At 34.3% G+C, this 18,599-nt stretch overlaps 2 protein-coding genes and 1 long non-coding RNA gene across 8 annotated transcripts; 2 read left to right on the top strand and 1 right to left on the bottom strand.

Moving 5' to 3' along the window:
• The first annotated feature begins 9,496 nt into the window (after positions 1-9,496).
• On the top strand, positions 9,497-15,212 carry LOC113711186 (uncharacterized). Of its 3 annotated transcripts, none has more exons than XM_072066914.1 (4): positions 9,497-10,877; positions 10,979-12,422; positions 12,516-14,651; positions 14,752-15,212. In XM_072066914.1, exons 1-3 carry the CDS (start codon positions 9,575-9,577, stop codon positions 14,314-14,316), a joined length of 4,548 nt encoding a protein of 1,515 aa, XP_071923015.1. In that variant the 5' UTR covers positions 9,497-9,574; the 3' UTR covers positions 14,317-14,651; positions 14,752-15,212. The 3 variants fall into 3 exon arrangements, with proteins under 3 accessions (XP_071923015.1, XP_071923014.1, XP_071923013.1); XM_072066913.1 differs by having other exon boundaries at positions 10,979-13,918; positions 13,991-14,651; XM_072066912.1 differs by having other exon boundaries at positions 10,979-14,651.
• Positions 10,855-17,427, bottom strand: LOC140015064 (uncharacterized). 4 transcript variants are annotated; one of them, XR_011821824.1, is made up of 4 exons: positions 17,289-17,427; positions 15,311-16,533; positions 13,021-15,201; positions 10,855-11,366 (listed from the first exon to the last, which is right to left on the bottom strand). It is a non-coding gene; the product is annotated as an uncharacterized lncRNA (long non-coding RNA). The 4 variants fall into 4 exon arrangements; XR_011821823.1 differs by having other exon boundaries at positions 15,311-16,062; XR_011821822.1 differs by having other exon boundaries at positions 15,311-16,572; positions 17,289-17,426.
• LOC113711185 (replication protein A 70 kDa DNA-binding subunit B) lies at positions 15,296-16,828 on the top strand. The gene is made up of 5 exons (XM_072066915.1): positions 15,296-15,414; positions 15,515-15,593; positions 15,675-15,807; positions 15,904-16,070; positions 16,154-16,828. Exons 1-5 carry the CDS (start codon positions 15,300-15,302, stop codon positions 16,704-16,706), a joined length of 1,047 nt encoding a protein of 348 aa, XP_071923016.1. The 5' UTR covers positions 15,296-15,299; the 3' UTR covers positions 16,707-16,828.
• Positions 17,428-18,599: the final 1,172 nt, after the last annotated feature.

Here is an 18,599-nt window from a genome sequence, read left to right as displayed (position 1 = left end):
TTCAAAAGATGACAAAAAAAATGTTTACGTCAATTATCATTACTCGTATCTTTACAATAATAAAACATGCGTAGATAGCTAACACTGACTTGATGTTAACTTTGTGTGTTTTCAAATTTACGCTAATCTCTATTTATATCATATATAAATGTGTAGGGAGGCTTTCAGTATAAATAAAAGTTGTCATCTTATGATTTTCCTAAATTACCATTTAAGTATAACTACCCACTATCATATATGTTTTTGTCTCTCCGACACCGCATCATATCTACGTTTGCCTCTTCTTTTATAATTATCCGCTTTCAAATAATAGTCTGTTCTTACATTTTATTTATGTAAATGTCAATTTTCTTTATGTATGTATCATAAAAATATAACACTAAATCTCACCCTAAAAAATAATTTTAACAAATATTTTTTAAAAATTTTAAATTTTTATTTATCATTACACATGCAGGGAGCGTGCCTTAGGCACTAATAATGTATAGATAGATGCCTGTGCGAAGTGCAAAGCTAGGATGCGAACCTAAAAAGGCTGCGAAATTAGTGAGATTGGGTGTCTAATCAGAGTATCTTTAAGGACCGGGAACCTTAAAAAACTACTAAAAGCTAGTGACGATGAAAGAGAGAAAAATTAATCCGAGGGATGTGGCAGCAGGCGGATGGTGGTGGGTTTGGGGCCTACAAAATCGAACAACCGTAGTGGCTGTTGGGCTTAATGACAGAACTGAGAGTTTTGTGGGTGTGAGAGGTGAGAAAGATTGTCGAGGAAAAGATTAGAGAAGCTGCTGGTAGCTGGTAAGTGAGCCCCCGACACAGGTCCATGCACTTCGGTAGAATTTTCCGGTAGAATTTTGATCCCTGGCCGCTTTTTCGGTAGAATTTTGGCCGGAGTAAATGGCGTCCACGTCATGTGGTCAAATGTAAGGAGTAAATATGGCAACTCACTAAACTATTTTTGCAGGGTTTATTGTTTTTTAAATTAAGTCTTTTTTTTTTTCAACAAATCTTTCATTTGGAAAGACAAAGATATCCCTCTATCTTTATTACAGTTACAATTACTCTCTGTTTTCTACTGGGTTGTAAATGAATATACCAGAGACGCACTTTTTCCCCTATGAAATAATGAACGGAATTTTCATTGACTAAGAATGCATGATGAAAAAAATACAATGTGGCCTCCACCTCCTCCTCCGCTCCCCTAAAAAATGCTGCCTAGCTAGTGCTCGTGATCTTGAGATTTCTCAATAAATTAAGCACGTACTCATTGGAGAAGCAAATGCGCTCCCATTTTGCCGTTTTCTCCTTTTGCCACCAATATACAGTAGTATTCTGTACCAATATGTTCATGGCTCTTCGTTCTTTAGTAGGAGTAATGGTAAATGAGTTGAGGGATGCAATGTCACCATATCCGTTTATATAAATTTACAGTAATCTGATGACACATATGCTAAGACATTGCATCTGAATTTTGCAGCTAAAATCAGGTTTCGGACTTCTTCATGACCATCAACGAGGAGTTTCATAAATCACACGAAAGTCTCTGGTGGTCACGTATAGGGATGGCAATTGGGGCGGGTACTCATAGACTAATAAGGTGGTGGTTGGGGCGGATAAGGGGAAATTTTTTTCCGCCTTTAAGAAACGGGGCTGGGGGTATAAAGCCGCCCCGCCACCCGTTTATATATAAATATATATATATATTTATATGTATATATATAATATTTAATTTAATTAATTATAAATTTATAATAATGATATTATTAGTTATAAGTATTATATAATACATATTAGTATATGTAATATAATTGATATTATCAATTATACTAATAATTATACATGTCTACTAATAGAAATTATTAGTTAGTCATACTAAATTTACTAATATATTTATACTAAATTCTTAATTACACTGAACACAATAACACTTTTTTCTCAAAAAAAAATACAATAATAACTTAGTGATTGTATTTATTTCAAAAGTGAAAACTTGACTACTTTTATTAATGTGTTGATATTTTAATACTTAATTATTTGTTAAAATTTTATTACAATAAAATTATATGAAAATTTTTATTAGCCCTACGGGCGCCTCCGAGAGAAGCGGGGTGGGGCGGACTGGAGCAGGGACGCCAGGCGGGGCGAGGGCGAGGGCGAGGGACAGTAATGGGCAACACCACTAGTCATGTAGCAATTGTTAAGCATGTAATGATATATTTAGAGTGGCTGGAGTTTCTGACTTGGAAAAACTCTTTGTTGCTGCCCTATCCAATGATTCCGGGGTTTTGATCTCTCTCTTATGTCCTTAATATGTGTTTTACTACATCAAATCTTCATCAGCAAATGGTATCTAAATACAAGCACTTATATGACGTGTGATCTGATTCATGTAAGTTATCAGTATATACTGCTTATACGTCCTATATACAACATCCAAATTTACCTTAAAATCTCAACAAAAAAAAAATCTATTAAATCCATTATTAAGTTATTCTTTTGAGAGTATTATGCTGATTTTTCATGTGATTTTTTTTAATTAACTCATGTAAGTTGAGAGGGAAAAGCATGCATCTAAAATAAGACAAGTGGAAAATAATTTGATAGGCTTCGCAAGATGAAAAGATTTTGCAGATTATGTGCGGTGTTGATCCTTTGTCCTCATATATGGCTTCCACATCCTTGTTTTTTATTATTATTATTATTATTATTATTTATTGATAATTTCGGTTGCGAAGTCAATTTTTGCATCAGATACTTCTTCTTATGTATGCAATATTCCCTTTCTTTTGGCGTGAACAAAAAAGAATCACAATTAAAATAAACACCTACCACAGCCACAGGCTCAATTTCATCAAAATGATCACATGCAGCTCAATTTTTTATAGCCTGAAAAGTTAAGATTAAAAGTAGCGTTAGAAAAGTAGGTGTCAAGATCTTAATCCCATCCTTAGATTTCTAAGAATTACTAACTCAATGTCAACCATAAGTTGGAATTAATAGGATCTCTAGATATTCTAAAATGTTGGTTGTACCATTATAATCTTGTGATTTACGTCCATATGTTGTAATATCAAAAAATATTTCCATGAATTAAAGAGTCATATATTATATCTAGTCAAACCATTAATGTTACTTTTCTAATTTTTTGTCAAAAAAATAATAAATTGAGTATATGGTACCCAAATTTTGTTTAGTATTGCTGCATGACTATTGAAAAATTTAGAAACTTTTTTTTTAAACAATTACAATTTCTACATTTCTTTACGCATATTTTCATGAACTACCATCTTAAATTAAAATAAATAAAAAGCTATACTTTTTTTAGAGTAAATCATTGGTACTCTATTACTATGTGGATTGTAATTTTTTGCAGAAAAATTTTTTAATTTTCCGTGAACACATTTTCCAATTAATTTTTTATTTCACATACATCAAATCGTTATAATACATTTTTTTTATAAAAAAAATCCTAAAAATAACAATTCAAACGGGCTTATTTTATACTAATGGCTTATCATTTTGTACCATCCTACCTATCAAGATTGGTGACCTCTTATAATTAGTTGACCATTCTTTCAAAATCATTTAAGAGTGTGTTTGGATTGCATTTTTCATGAATTTTTCGTTGAAAAATTACTGTAGCGATTTGATGTATGTGAGGTAAAAAGGTGATAGAGAAATGTGTTCATGGAAAATAAGAGATGAAAAATGGCTATCCAAACAAGCCCTAACTTTTTTTACTTTTTATAAAAAAAAAGTAAATCTCATTATTGGATTGTTTGAAATCATCTAACACAATTTGATTTACATTACTACTCTAATGGTAAGATAAAAATATACTAAGAACAAATCTGTAATTTAACAAATGTAATCAATCTAAAAATTATAATTAAATTTGAAAAATACAAGAAATTTAAAAATTACATTCTGATAAAATAAATCACTGCAACTCATTATGTGCATGTTGTAATTGCCAAATCTAGTTTAAAACTCCAATAACGATAATGAAATTTGTTGAAAAAACTTAAAATCCAAAAACATTTTAGATTTGATAACTAAGCCTAAAATAAATTCAAATCTAACAACAAAATAAGAAAAGGAACAGCACAAAAATCTCACAAGAAACTCCTAAGAGAACAAAAAATTCTCACTAAAAATTTCTAGAAAAAATAAAAAAATTCTCATTAAAAAATTGAAGAGAAATTTTATTAGAAAAACTGTGAGAACCTAAAATTTTCTAATTTCTAGGCTTTATTTTATTTAATTGCACGCCTTGTCTGCATTTTCTTTATTAGGAAAATTTTCTAGAAATTTTTGATGCATAAATATAGTTTTAAAATTATTTTTCTAGTATCAGTTAGTTTTTGAGAAATTTAAGAGTGAATACTGGATGTGGGACCCGCTAGTGCAGTAAGTGCGGTAAAATTCGGGCAATTAGGTTAAGTTTTGTATACCAGGAGTAATTTACTAGGTGCTAAGAGATAATTAGAGATTTCCTAAATGGATTAGTATAGGAGAGACAAAAGGACAATTATCAACCAAAAAGGTGACAAGTGTCATCTTGTGATTTAATCTTAGACTTTGACCACTATTCATGCACTTTACTAATATCCCAAAATTGATCAAAAATCCTCATTTTCTTCACTCTTGTGGCCGACTCTCCCTTTTGAAAGAAAAGAAAAAAACCTTCAACTCTCATCTTCTCCAACTAACTTAATCTAGCAAATCAACCGTTTAAATTTTCGATTTCTCCATAAAAACCCTTAGTTTAGTGCTTGTGAGGTTGTTGTTGGAAGTGGTTTGGAAAAAAGTGATGCTTAGTTGCTTCTTCTCTTGAGTTATAAGGTGAGTAGCTAAGGAACCTCTCTTTTGTTCTTGATAATGTTAAATTTGTGACTTGTATGAGTTAAAGAGATGGTTTTAGGTAGTATTTCATGATTTTTATTTGAGTTTGGTGAATTTTATATTTATTCTTGATTTTTTCTGTTTTTATATGTTTGATAGTGTGTGGCCATGGATGACGGTTTGGGATAGTCTAGAATAAAGCTATAGTGCGTAAATTGTAGCGAATTGCGGAAAATTTTCACTTTGTGCGGAAAATTCCAGATTAGAGTTTTAATTTTTCCCTGTTCTGCCCAGTACTGTTGGACCTAGTTAGAGGCCGAATTAGCCTTAGATTAAAACATGAAAGTTGTAGAGAATGATATTTTATAGTTGCCTGCAAAATTTCTACCCCAGTTGGAGTAACGTAGCCTATGAAAAGACTGAAATACCCCGGCTACCCTGTTTCTGTCCGAAACTAATAATCAGCTTTGGTAATTGGTTAGTTTGACTGGGAATACTACTGATTTGGTTGTCGATATCTTCTTAACATTTATAGCATGGTATCTTAGCTTTCAGATGGCTTTGGAATCACTTGAATTGGAGTCGTATGTGCTGAGATATGATTGAATGAAACAGGACTGCTGGTTGTATTTAATAGTGAGTTTCGAACTGAAAAATTTAGGGCTATTTTGGTAAATTTGACCTAGTTAGGGTGAGAACTGGACTAAATGGTCTTCATCAAAGTTAAAGCTCTCTGTCTTAGCTTCGAAACGGTATAACGTACACTTCAATCCAATAAGCGTAGTTTCGGTTATGTCCGATACGCTAAATAGCGGTGAATCTGCCTTTTTGGTTTCTTAGCTTAAAGCTCATTTCCGGTCATTTCCTTAGCTAAATCTTATCCTTGAATGACTTTAAGCCTATTGAATGGCGGTTATGATGAATTTATATTGTGTATGATTTTGGGATTGATTGAGGAAAATAATGAAGTCATAAGTGGCTGAAAAATAGGTAAATACAAAGGGCGCACTATCCAAATTCACACTCGAGGATTAAGTAATGATTTGAGAGCGAATGCCATATGAACCATCTAGAATATTTGCGTCTTCTTTTATCGAGGTATATAAGTTCGAATCTGGCTGAACCTTGTACACTTGAAAAATGAAATTTACGACTAATAGAAATACATTTTCTTCATTTCTTCGACTCAAATGGATATTTCAAAATTTTACGAGCCAGCATAAGTTTTTCAAATATTTTACTCATGTCCTTTGGTTTAAATATACTCTTTTCACTTCCAAAAAAATCATATTTATACTTTGTACTAGTGGTATTTGAATTATTTTCGATTCACCTAACTTTTACTGGAGGAACTGTAATATTTTCTCTTGATTAACCTTAGGGTTCATCGGTGATTGAGAGTGTTACCCAGAAGATATTCTGGACATTATTTTGCCTTAATAGGTGAGTGTACCACTCCCCTGATGTATTGCTAAACTGGTTATCTGTACTTGCAAATTGCTATTTGAATGTCTTTCTCGACTGTTTATTTTGTACGAGACGAGTATGTACTTTATCACACTCGCTCTCTGGCCTATGTGACTTGTTTCCTGTATATACTTGAATCTGTTACCTGCGTCTGTTATAATGTCATTTGGAAGTGCATCCAACGACCTTCCCCTTAAATCTGAGTTCAACCTCATGGGGAGTTAATTGAATCAAGCCAGCACGGGCTTGGTCAAGGAAATTGACAATACATGGGTGCCTGTTCCTTGGGAATTTATGGGTATTGGAGACTCTGGATTTTCGATATACTCGAGTATTACCATTTCTGTTCCTGTTTTGCGTTCGGGCCTAGTAAGGGATATGTTTGGTAAACGGGATTTTGGCGTTAAAGTGGTGATCTACTGGATTGGTTCCTTTATTTGAACGTTGACGGATGGTCAACAAGGTTGGATCAAGTATTGCAACGGGTATTTGGCTCCTGAGAGCCACCTGTATCCTTTACATTGTGGTGTTCATTTCTTTCTCGTATTTGATGTGAATATGTGATTCAAAAGTGTATTCTCATGAGTTCTATTGCTTACACTTTTGGTACCTCATTGAACTTTTAACTCATCTCGTTCCGTTATCCTTGTTTTCCTTACAGGGAACCACTTTTGGAACTATGATTTTGAAGCATAAGTCGAGCAAGTTTAAATATTTTGTATAGCTCCTCAATGGTTGGAAACCCTAATTGTACTTGGATTCTAATGTTCCCTTTTGATTTGTAAAAATACGAATGTGATTTATAAAAGCATGTACTCATGTTCATGTGTTATATTTGGTTTGTATAAGTCCATTTCAAGGATTATATGAAGTTACTTGTATTCGATTCGGTCCCAATCGAATTGTGACATGACCGGCACTGTTCATATGCGTCTTCGATTTTTTCCGTTTTCGTTTCATGATTTTTGCTTCGTTTGAGCGCACTAATACATTCTGAAACGTTTTAGACTGTACATAATCACGCTAGTAGTCCTGGCGAGAGTTGGGCAGACAGTCCGCTAACCCCTTTGGTACGCATTAAGGGAAGGTGGAGCTGTCACAAAAACAAAATAAAACGAAATCCATCAAAGAAGAAAGCTTGCAGAGAAAAGAAAACGAATTAGAGAGAAGTTAGAGAAAATGAGAAGTAGACAGCGAACATTTGACTGCCAATTAATTAATGGAGAGGCAAAATTCATGCCTTTCAACTCTAAATCCACACCTAAATAATACTCCCTTCGTCCCATTTTGATAGTCCTGTTTTTTTTTCACACAGTTTTAGAAAAAATAGTTAAATTTGTTGGAAAAGTAAATTTAGATTGCTATTTTTCTAAAATACTCTCACATTAAATATGGTATAACTTTATGGGAACTTGAATTGATGGTAAAAAAAGAATCAATTCTCATTAAATGGGGTAAGTTTATAGTAATAACTACTTACATTAAATAAGGGTATTTTAGAAAAATTAAAATACAACTACATTCTTCAATTGGAAAGTGGACTACAATTTGAGACAGATGAAAAAGGAATACAAGACTATTAAAGTGGGACGGAGGGAGTAATATGACATTCGAGCCGTTAGCATTTAATGCATTTCCTTCCAATTCCAAATTTATGAGTTCACATTAGAAATAATTTGCTTTTTACTATTTTTTAAACTGTTTATTCCATTATTTATCTTTCTATTGTTTTCCAATTTTACGGACTTCTAACTAATATATCCTAAGAAGTATAAAAAGGGGAGTTGGCTGATATCTCATAAGAAGTGATGGTCCCGTATGGGCACCATCAGTAGGTGGTTAATTATGGAATTTCACTTTGATGTTTGGGTGTTAGACAGATACGATGGTGTTGTTAGCTTACGTGGAAGCAATTGGGAGTTCTGAAGTTGCATGTCTTGCATGTCTTTGTTAAAAACGGTGCGAACGTCCACTAACTTGGCTTCAAGGTGCAAATCTGTTCTAGCTTACGTGGAAGCAATTGGGAGTTTCTGAACTTGCATGGCTTGCATGTCTCTGTTAAAGACGGTGCGAATGTCTACTAACGAGGCTTCAAGGTGGAAATCTGTTCTAGACATTTGTCGGTTCATATATATAAAGTGCAAAATTGTTCACTTTTGCAGTCTTCTTGTTCACTTTTGCAGTTTTCTTGCTTAGTTCTTTTGTCGGAGCTTTGAACTCACTGGTAAGTTCCTTCTTATTCATTTTTGTCACGATTCCGTGTCTTTTGTTGCATGCATGAGGTTTTGGCAGTTCATATATACATATATAAGTACAAAATTGTTCTGTTTTGTAGTTTTCTTGCTCATTTCTTTTGTCGCAGCTTTCAAACTAGCCATCAGTTCCTTTTGATTCCTTATGCGTTTTGTGCTACATGTGTGAATTTTGCATATGTATATATAGGTCAAATATGTATATATAGGTCAAAATCAAAGTACAGAAACAGAAAATCATTCAAAGTCTCCAAATAAGTTCAAGTATATACATATTGTATTCTGGAAGTTTGATTTCTATGTGGTCTGAAAGTTTGATTTCCATAAAATGACTTGTTCAAAAGTGCAGAAACAGAAAACCATTCTGAGTCTGTAAATAAGTTCAAGTATATACATATTGTATTCTGGAAGTTTGATTTCTATGTGGTCTGGAAGTTTGATTCCTATAAAATGACTTGCTCATCTCTCGTTTCTATGTTTTTTTATCTATGTCTCGAATTGCAGCTAACTGTTTAAGATTGCTGCTGGTGCAAATTGTTCAAGGATCATTATCAATGGCTGATCGGTTAGTTTTGCTTTGTTATCTGAGTTATTCTGTTTGATGTATTAAAGCTTTTGACTCATATCTTTGATTAGGATCAGTTTTGATTATTTCTACCTATATGCTTATTTGTATGAATAATTTTACATTTTCTTAGACTGGAGCTAAGTAAATTTCCTGCATAAGTATATTTATGATTATGGTTTAACAAATAAACAATGCCACCAAAAAAAAATATGCTACTCTTCAAGAACGATACCAGGAAAGAAATAGGAGACGGCGAGAGCGTCGTGCTATTAATAGGCCAGAAGAAGTTGGGAATTGTAGCAGAGGCACTTCCACTATAGCATTAACGGCAGTCCAAATCTGTCCTCAGTATATTGAATCAGTATCTGGTGTTCCAGAACAACCAGGAAAATGTAATCAGCAAAAGAGAAGAAAGCGTGATTCTTCAAGTTCAAAAGCTCCTATGATTAATCTAGATCAGAATTCTGATCCTATTTTGACTTCTACAGAGTCAGAATCAATACCTGTTGAATGCATTCAATCAACATATGGTATTCTACAAGGAGCAAGAAAATGTAATCAGAAAAAAGGAACAAAGGCTGATCTTTCGAACTCAAAGCTTGGTATAATTGATCTGGATCAAAATTCTGATAATGTCTTAATCTCTGGCAAGTTAGAATCCTTCCAAGGTATACAGAATTCTCAAACAACAAATGTTATTCACACCTCTGGTATTGACATTCCTTCAACCAGTACGGGGGTAAACAATGATAGTTATCAAATTGCTTCAAGTAGTACAGCAATAAACAATGCCACTCTTGGATCTCAAAAATCTGCCCGGCGATCTCAACAACGTCCTCAAAGACAAAAAAGAGATATTCTGCAAAATATTGCTACAGAATCAATGACATTACCAGAAGCTCCTTCTTGTAAACTCTGTGGAGCAAAAAAATTTCACTTAGAGCCTCCTGGTTTTTGTTGTTCATCAGGTGAAATTCGACTCCTTGAAACTGAGATGCCTCGAGAATTGATGTTATTATATCTCAGTGACAATGATGAAGCTACAGACTTTCGCAATTGTATACGAAACTATAATAATATGTTTGCTTTCACTTCAATAGGAATGCACTGTGATAAGGAATTAGGAAAAAAGTACAATGGTATCTATACCTTTCGAGTGCAGGGTCAGATGTATCATTTTATAAATCCATTAGTTCCTGCTGATGGTCAAAAGCCAGTGAATTTGCAGTTGTATTTCTATGATACTGAGCATGAAGTAGAAACTCGTCTGTCCATATCAAACAAGTTCAGAGAAAATTTGATAGCAATGTTAGCTGATCTATTGAAAGTAAATCCGTACTCATCATTTTTCCGTGGATTACAAGACTTGCCTGATCTAGATGAATACAAAATAATGTTGCAATCAAATCCAACAGTTGATCAGCACGTTTACAACAAGCCAACAGTTTCACAAGTTGGTGCTCTTTGGACAGAGTCGCAGACCTCTGATCAAACGAATAGCAAACACATTCAAGTATATTCAAAAAGTGGCAATGCTCAGATTCTGAAACACTATCATGGCTGCTATGATCCAATGCAATATCCACTTATATTTCCTAATGGAGAACCAGGATGGCATCCAGGCATAGAAAAACTTTCAAGTATACAAAATAATGCTGCTTCAGGTAAAACCTGTCCAGGAGAAAGAACAATTCCAGTAGATATGTTCATGACTGCAGAAGATGTTATACATGCTGAAAACCAAGGTATCATTAATCATATATATTAACAATTTCTATTTAAGATCAATTTACATTAGCTATAGTTATTACATATTGTACCTAATTACTCATCTTTCTATAAACAGTTGCAGCAAAGTGTAGCAAAAAGCGAAAATATGTATCTTGCAGAGAATATTATTGCTACAAACTGCAGATTAGACCTGAAGACAAATCAATGCTCTTGCATATTGGAAGGCTCCTCCAGCAATATGTGGTTGACATGTACGTGAAGATTGAGACATCACGACTTGATTTTTTCAAGAATGATCAGTACCAGAGTCGCCTGAGGACAGAGTTATATCAAGGTCTTCTTGATAGCTTATCAACTGGAGAAACCAATGGCTCAAATGTTGGTAAAAGATTCATATTGCCTCGTAGCTTTATTGGTGGTCCACGCGACATGAAACGTCGTTATTTAGATGCAATGACTTTGGTTCAGCAGTATGGCAAACCAGACATTTTTTTAACAATGACCTGCAACAAAAATTGGCCAGAAATCAAGAACCTTTTATTGCCAACAGAGAAGACAGAGAATAGGCCTGATCTGGTATCCCGAGTTTTTCGAGCTAAGTTGCAAATGTTAAAGAATGAACTTTTCAAGAAACATATTTTTGGTAAAGTTGCAGCTTACACATATGTTATTGAGTTTCAGAAACGTGGTCTTCCTCATGCACATTTTCTCATCATTCTAAAGCATTGCTCTAAGTTATTGAGTTCTGAGGCATACGATCACATTGTTTCTGCTGAGCTACCTGATATTCATATACACAAGCATCTACACTCTTTAGTAGCACAACATATGATGCATGGACCCTGTGGACAAATAAATCCAAACTGTCCTTGTATGCAGAAAAATGGAGTTTGCAAAGATAAGTATCCAAAACAATTTGCTGAATCAACAAGACATGGTCAGAACTCTTATCCAATCTATCGACGAAGTGATGACAAAAAGACTGTCAAGGTTCGAGGACATCATTTGGATAATCGATGGGTAGTTCCTTATAATGCATATCTTTTGTCCAAATTTGACTGCCACATGAATATAGAGATATGTTCTACTATACAAGCAGTTAAGTATATTTATAAATACATCTATAAGGGTCATGACAAGATACTATATCAATTCAGCAATGGAGAAGCAAATCAGATGCTTGATGAAATCAAGAACTTTCAATCAGCCAGATGGATTTCAGCACCAGAAGCTATGTGGAGAATATATAGTTTTGATCTTAATGAAATGCATCCCTCTGTAATGACTCTACCAGTGCATCTAGAAAATCAACAGCCAGTAACTTTTCCAGATCAACAATCTGTTGATGATGTTATAAAGAATGCACATTTGAAGAAAACTATGCTTACAGAATTCTTCCAGATGAATAAGTATGACCATTTTGCAAAAAATTTGAATTGCCTATATACAGATTTCCCTCAATATTTCGTATGGGATGCTAAGTCAAGATATTGGTCATTGCGACAGCAAAGAGATGTAATTGGAAGAATTGCTGGAGTTCATCCTTCTGAAGGTGAAAGGTACTATTTAAGACTCTTATTAAAGCATGTTAAGAAGCCAACATCATTCCATGATCTAAAACTAATTAATGGCAAAATTGCTACATCCTTCAGAGAAGCAGCAGAGTTCTTAGGTCTATTACAAGCTGATAATAGTGCAGAAATTTGTTTAGCAGAGGCTATTCTATATCAAATGCCATCTTCACTTCGTCATCTGTTTGCTACAATCTTAGTCTACTGCAATCCTTCAAACTGTCAAGAGTTGTGGCTAAAGTTTAAGCATTTTCTTTCTGAAGATATTGAACAGAATAAAACGTTATCTGCAGAAGTAGTCAACAGCACAGTGTTGCAGATTATAGACATGCATTTGAGAGCAATGGGAAAACAGATCACACACTATGGTTTTCAGCTATTACCAAATACACTACTACAGAATCACATGGACACAAAAGAACTTCAGGCAGAAAAAAATATCATCACTCCTGAAGAAGATTTGCTCTCAGTATATCAACTAAATGAAGAGCAGAAAATTGCATTTGATAAAGTACTGCATTGTGTCAACAATAACATATCAAAGGCATTTTTCATTGACGGACCAGGAGGAACTGGAAAAACCTACCTCTATAAAGCTCTGCTTGCAACTATAAGATCACAAGGCTGCATAGCACTTGCTACTGCAACATCAGGTGTAGCAGCATCCATTCTTCCTGGAGGTCGAACTGCACACTCAAGGTTCAAAATCCCCATTAATGATGATCAAAATAAGTACTGCAACATCAGCAAGCAAAGTGTCTTGGCTCAGCTAATCAGAGATGCAAAGCTCATTATATGGGATGAAGCTACTATGGCTAAAAGAAAGTCAGTTGAAGCCCTTGACAAGATGTTACAAGACATAACAAATAACGACCATTTATTTGGTGGAAAAATCATTGTCTTTGGTGGTGACTTTCGTCAGACTTTACCAGTGATCACACATGGTACCAGAGAAGATATCATAGATACCAGTCTTGTCATGTCACCATTATGGAGCAAATTCGAAAAGATCAGATTAACAATCAATATGAGAGCTAGACTTGATCCAGATTTTTCCACATTCTTGATGAGAATTGGAGATGGAATTCAGCAAACTACTGATCAAGATGAAGTCCAGATACCAGAATCAATCAACATTCCTTTTCAAGATGATGAAACTTCCATAAATGCTCTGATTGATACTGTGTTCCCAAATATGGAGTACATTACTTCAACAACATCATCTATCATCAATCGAGCAATATTGATGACAAGAAATGACTTTGTTCATCAGATTAATCATAAATTGATAATGAAATTTCCAGGAGCAGAAATAACCTACTTCAGCAATGATGAACCATTAGACTCCTCAGTACAGTTCCAAGATCAAGATCTACTGCATTCTCTTACACCTAAGGGCCTCCCTTTACATGAGCTACTACTGAAAAAGAACTGTCCAGTCATGCTTCTCAGAAACATCAATCCAAGTGAGGGCCTATCAAATGGTACACGCCTAATCTGTAAGGAATTTTCGAATAACATAATTCAAGCACAGATAGCATTTGGCTCTTTTGCAGGAAAAATTGTTTTCATTCCAAGGATACCATTACAAGCTTCTGATGAGGAATTGTCTTCAGTACAGTTCAAAAGAACTCAATTTCCACTACGTTTGTGTTTCGCAATGACCATTAATAAAGCTCAAGGGCAAACACTTGATTATGTTGGACTTTACCTCAGAGAACCAGTTTTTTCTCATGGACAACTTTACGTTGCTTTGTCAAGAGCACGGACAGCTACTAACATTAAAGTCCTGATACAGCCACCACACAGACAAACAGAAAGCACCAATTTTACACGAAATGTTGTCTATCAAGAAGTGCTTTCAGCAGTAACTAATAGCTAACTCCTACTTCCTCGCACTTCCTCTATTATTTTCCTTATGTTTTCTATCATTATTTACCATTTTGGTTCTTTTCATAAATCTGCTTTAGTGATATATTGATTCTTTGACCAGCTCTTTTTACAGCACTATGCCATGGACACTGTATATACTTATCTGTATACATAAATGCTGACTAATCTTGCAGTGAAATAGAAGAGCTCTGTATTCCCATTACAGAAATAGCACAAGAAAAAGAAGATTGGGTTGCAAAAGCTATTCTCATTGAGAAAACAGCTCCCCGTATCAGTAAAGATGGAAGTACTACATTTCAGAAATATCTGTTCCTTGACAAAGAGGTAAATTTATTCATATAAAGAGTACATAAGGAAAATGTTCTACAGAATAGAAGTAAAAACTCACTCATTATATTTTATTCTCTGTTGCTGCAAAATACAGAAAAGTACAATCCAAGCTGTCTCATACACAAGAGACATACAAGCTCTAGATCAAGCACTTGTCTTGTACTCTACATACTACATTGGCAATGCAAAGGTGGAGCCTATAACAATAGAAAATTTCAGATACTGCACTTCACCATTTCAACTAACCTTGACCAGAGGTACATTCATCAAAGAAGCAGATCAAGAAAACCAGTATCCTATCGATCAGTGCTACAATTTTACACCATTCAGAGACTTCTATAAGTACATGGATACAAATACAAATCCGATAAGTACTACTTCACTTTAATAATTTTCATTACATTGTTACTACAATGATTCTTACATATCAATACTAATACCTAATGCTCTTGTCTCAGCTCTGCTATGCACTGTCATTGGAGCTCTTCCCCGTCGCTTCATTGCACGACAAAGAGGCGATTATCCAATTCAAGAATTCATCATCCTAAATCAAGAGTAAGTATAAAAACAATGCAAATTAATAAAGTGCAATACAACACAAAACTCATATTAACTATTGATAACTGATGCAGACAAAAGCCAATGATACTTACAATGTGGCCAAAATTCATTGACATTGAAGCACAATACCTTCTGAGGATCTTAAATCAATCCCCGACATTGATTATAACAAGAGCCAAAGTGACTTCAGTACATGGTATGTCAATCTGTCCCTAATTCATATAAACTTACAAAAGTCAAGTATATTATCTGCTTTACAGAATATAGTACTAATTTTTCAAATAATCATATAACAGTTTTATCTGTCGAGACACAAACAATGAGTGCTATCTTGTTTGATCCACAAATCCCTCAAGCACTAGAACTCAAAAGTTGGTAAGTTGATAAAGTCAATATTTACTTATTCGTTAGGCACATTATAACCAAAATCTGACACCATCCTATACAATATAACAGGACCAAAGCAAGCAGACCTTATATTGAGCAAGTTTTAGCAAAAAAACTTTATGATGCAACTCATCAAACAGTCCAACCTCCTCCTGAAGAACATATGCACGACATCAGCTATGCACTAAATACTCCTTATCTGGTACAACTACTACATTTATCAGTACAAAATACAATATATTCGATAACAAATACTATCACAACAAAATCTAATATTTAACCACATGAAATCTTACAGGCAAAGCCATTCTGGATCAAAGCCAAAGCAAAGATAGTTCAGCCTCAACATCGACTCTACATCCTTACCTGTCCAGCTTCTAATTGCAAGAAACAAACTGGAGCTCAAGCAAATTTCAACTTCTTATGCCGTCATTGCAACATGACATTTGCAAAACCACTGCCAAGGTAAATCCATAAACATATTTACACACTAAAATTCATAACATTCTTCTTATCATAACATAACAAAACCATAATACTTAATGCAGGCTCAAGTTCTTAGTGCAACTGTCTGATACTACTGGAACAATTACTGCACAAATTGAAGACCAGCATGCTCAACACATTCTCAACATCTCTGCTGAAGACATACTCTACATGACACTAAAGGTAATTTTGAACATTAACAACATTACTTTTTATAGAATACAAATTTATTCACACTATTCATATACCAAACCAAAGACATACTCATTCAGAAACCAATGTCCACAGAACCAAATTCCAGATATTGCAGACATCAATATAAAGCTCCATATGAGCACATTTCGTTTTCAAGTCAGGAAATTCACTCATCCTCTACAAAACACAATTGTAGCAAAGTACAACATCCTCGCTTGTCTACCAATTGAAGATCCTACACAGACCCCTGCACCAGCAACCAATGAAGCCTCATCATCAAACCTACCTGATCAACAAATTGCAACTGAAGATTCAAGCAAAGACACAACCAATCCAACCATCGCACAAGCTACAGCAACTAAGAAAAGAGATCCACCAGCAACAATCACTGACCAGCCAAAGCACCAAATAATCGACTAAAATCATGCACCATTCCTATGTTTTGCATCAGCTTTTGAGATCAGTTTAGTGTCATAAAGTCACCTATTTTTGTCAATGATCACCTTTTGCTAATGTACATACCAGCTTTTGCTGCTTTTGTCTACAGTTCTTGATGAAACTTGTACACTATAGTAAACAGCTTTTGCTAATGTACGAACTACCAGTATCCAATGTATGCACATATATTATAAACTATTGCCTCCTGTAAATTCACATAAAAGCTCCAAGTTTCTGTTCATACCAACTAAACCACAATTCGGGACCCAGCATATAACAATGAACAATCGACAGAAGTGACTCAAAATTAAAGAAAGATGAGTGCTTGGATCCATATTATCAATCTACATTCATCGTTTCTTATAAAAAAAAAAAAGGGGGCAAAGAAAGAGAAAACCCGCCAACAACGATTCATCTATTGGATGCCAAAATGACTACCGCCTCAAAGCTGAAGTTTTTTGCTTTCTTTTTGCTTTGGCGTACGACCCAAAACCTTAGAATTAGTTAAAGCTTGTCCGGAGGACTAGACGGGAAAGGGGAATGAATGAAGTTCAAGAAACTCACGGGGGATGAAGCGCTTCTTGACAGCATATGCAAGCAAAACAACGACGAAAAAATCAAAAATCAGGGGATTGATGATGTCATCGTTGACGTCAAGACTTGGTATATACAGAGTACAGACACCCAACCAGGGGGAGCAACCAAACCGCGGAGAAGCAGATGCTTCCAGCTGCCAACTTAATCCGTCTTAGGGTTAAGAGACAAGGATAAAAACACACTTTTAATACATTTGGTAAGTGTATTTCCTTTCCTTGAAATTAACAATAGGTGTTTTATTATTAAAAATAATTGTAGTACAAATTCAAAATTAATTTAATTTAACTTTAACAATTTACTTTTAGAGCAACTTGTATATTTTAAAATACAATTGAATTTAAAATTTTGAATTAAATGAAGAGGTAAATATGTTTCAAAAATTAAAAAAAGTACGCATTTATCAAATAGAAAAAAAGTACTTGTGCAAATATACTTCCAAATAATATCATTAAGCGCTTTATAAATATTTTGACCAAAAATTCTATTCATTTAAATGGTTTTTTTTTTTTGATAAGTCATCACAGCTCCAAATGGAATGGTGTCACAATAAATTTGCATAGGTTTCTTTTATTTTTGCTTTTTGGGTTTCCCATGAGTAATCCGTACTTAGACCGATTCCCATTTTTAATCATTAGGCCCTGTTTCGTTCTAGGAAAGTATTGGGGAAAGGGAGAGTAAATCCATGGAAAGTATTTCTTGTGTTTGGCAGGAGCGGGAAAAAAAAAAGGCAAAAGAAGAAAATCATGGAAATTGAGAACGAAACTTCCCCTTGATAGATGCTATTCAAATACCATTTTAATTATTCTTAGTAACCACGTCCAATACCTTAATTGTCTAGGTCTTAATTAAGTATCGTTAAGCAAAATTGTTTTTTCAAAAATTATTACTCCTCGGAAATTTATTTTGATTTTCTCTGATTATTTTACAAGCATCACTAATCGATAAATACTTTTCCATTCTTTTATAGCCACAAAATTTTTTTTTCACTTTCATCTGGGCACCATCATGCATCGCATGATGCCCCAACAAACTAGTAAGCTATTTAACAACAGTAGACTTTCCAGGCAAATGTGTCATTGGCTTTGAGATTTTTGGGCTTATCAAATGTGTAAAATATGAACATTCACTCAACGTGTCACAGTCAGATTTGACCCGACTACAGATGAACCTTTCTATCTTTAATCATTCAACGATGATATTTTGTGGTTAATTCGTGTCAGAAAGCTATTCCTTACCATGGTAATTCTTAAGAAGGTGCTTATCTTTACCAAGGCAATT

Source organism: Coffea arabica, chromosome 10e (genome assembly GCF_036785885.1).
Source record: "Coffea arabica cultivar ET-39 chromosome 10e, Coffea Arabica ET-39 HiFi, whole genome shotgun sequence".
NCBI lineage: Eukaryota > Viridiplantae > Streptophyta > Magnoliopsida > Gentianales > Rubiaceae > Coffea > Coffea arabica.
This window is presented reverse-complemented; position numbering and strand designations above follow the sequence as displayed.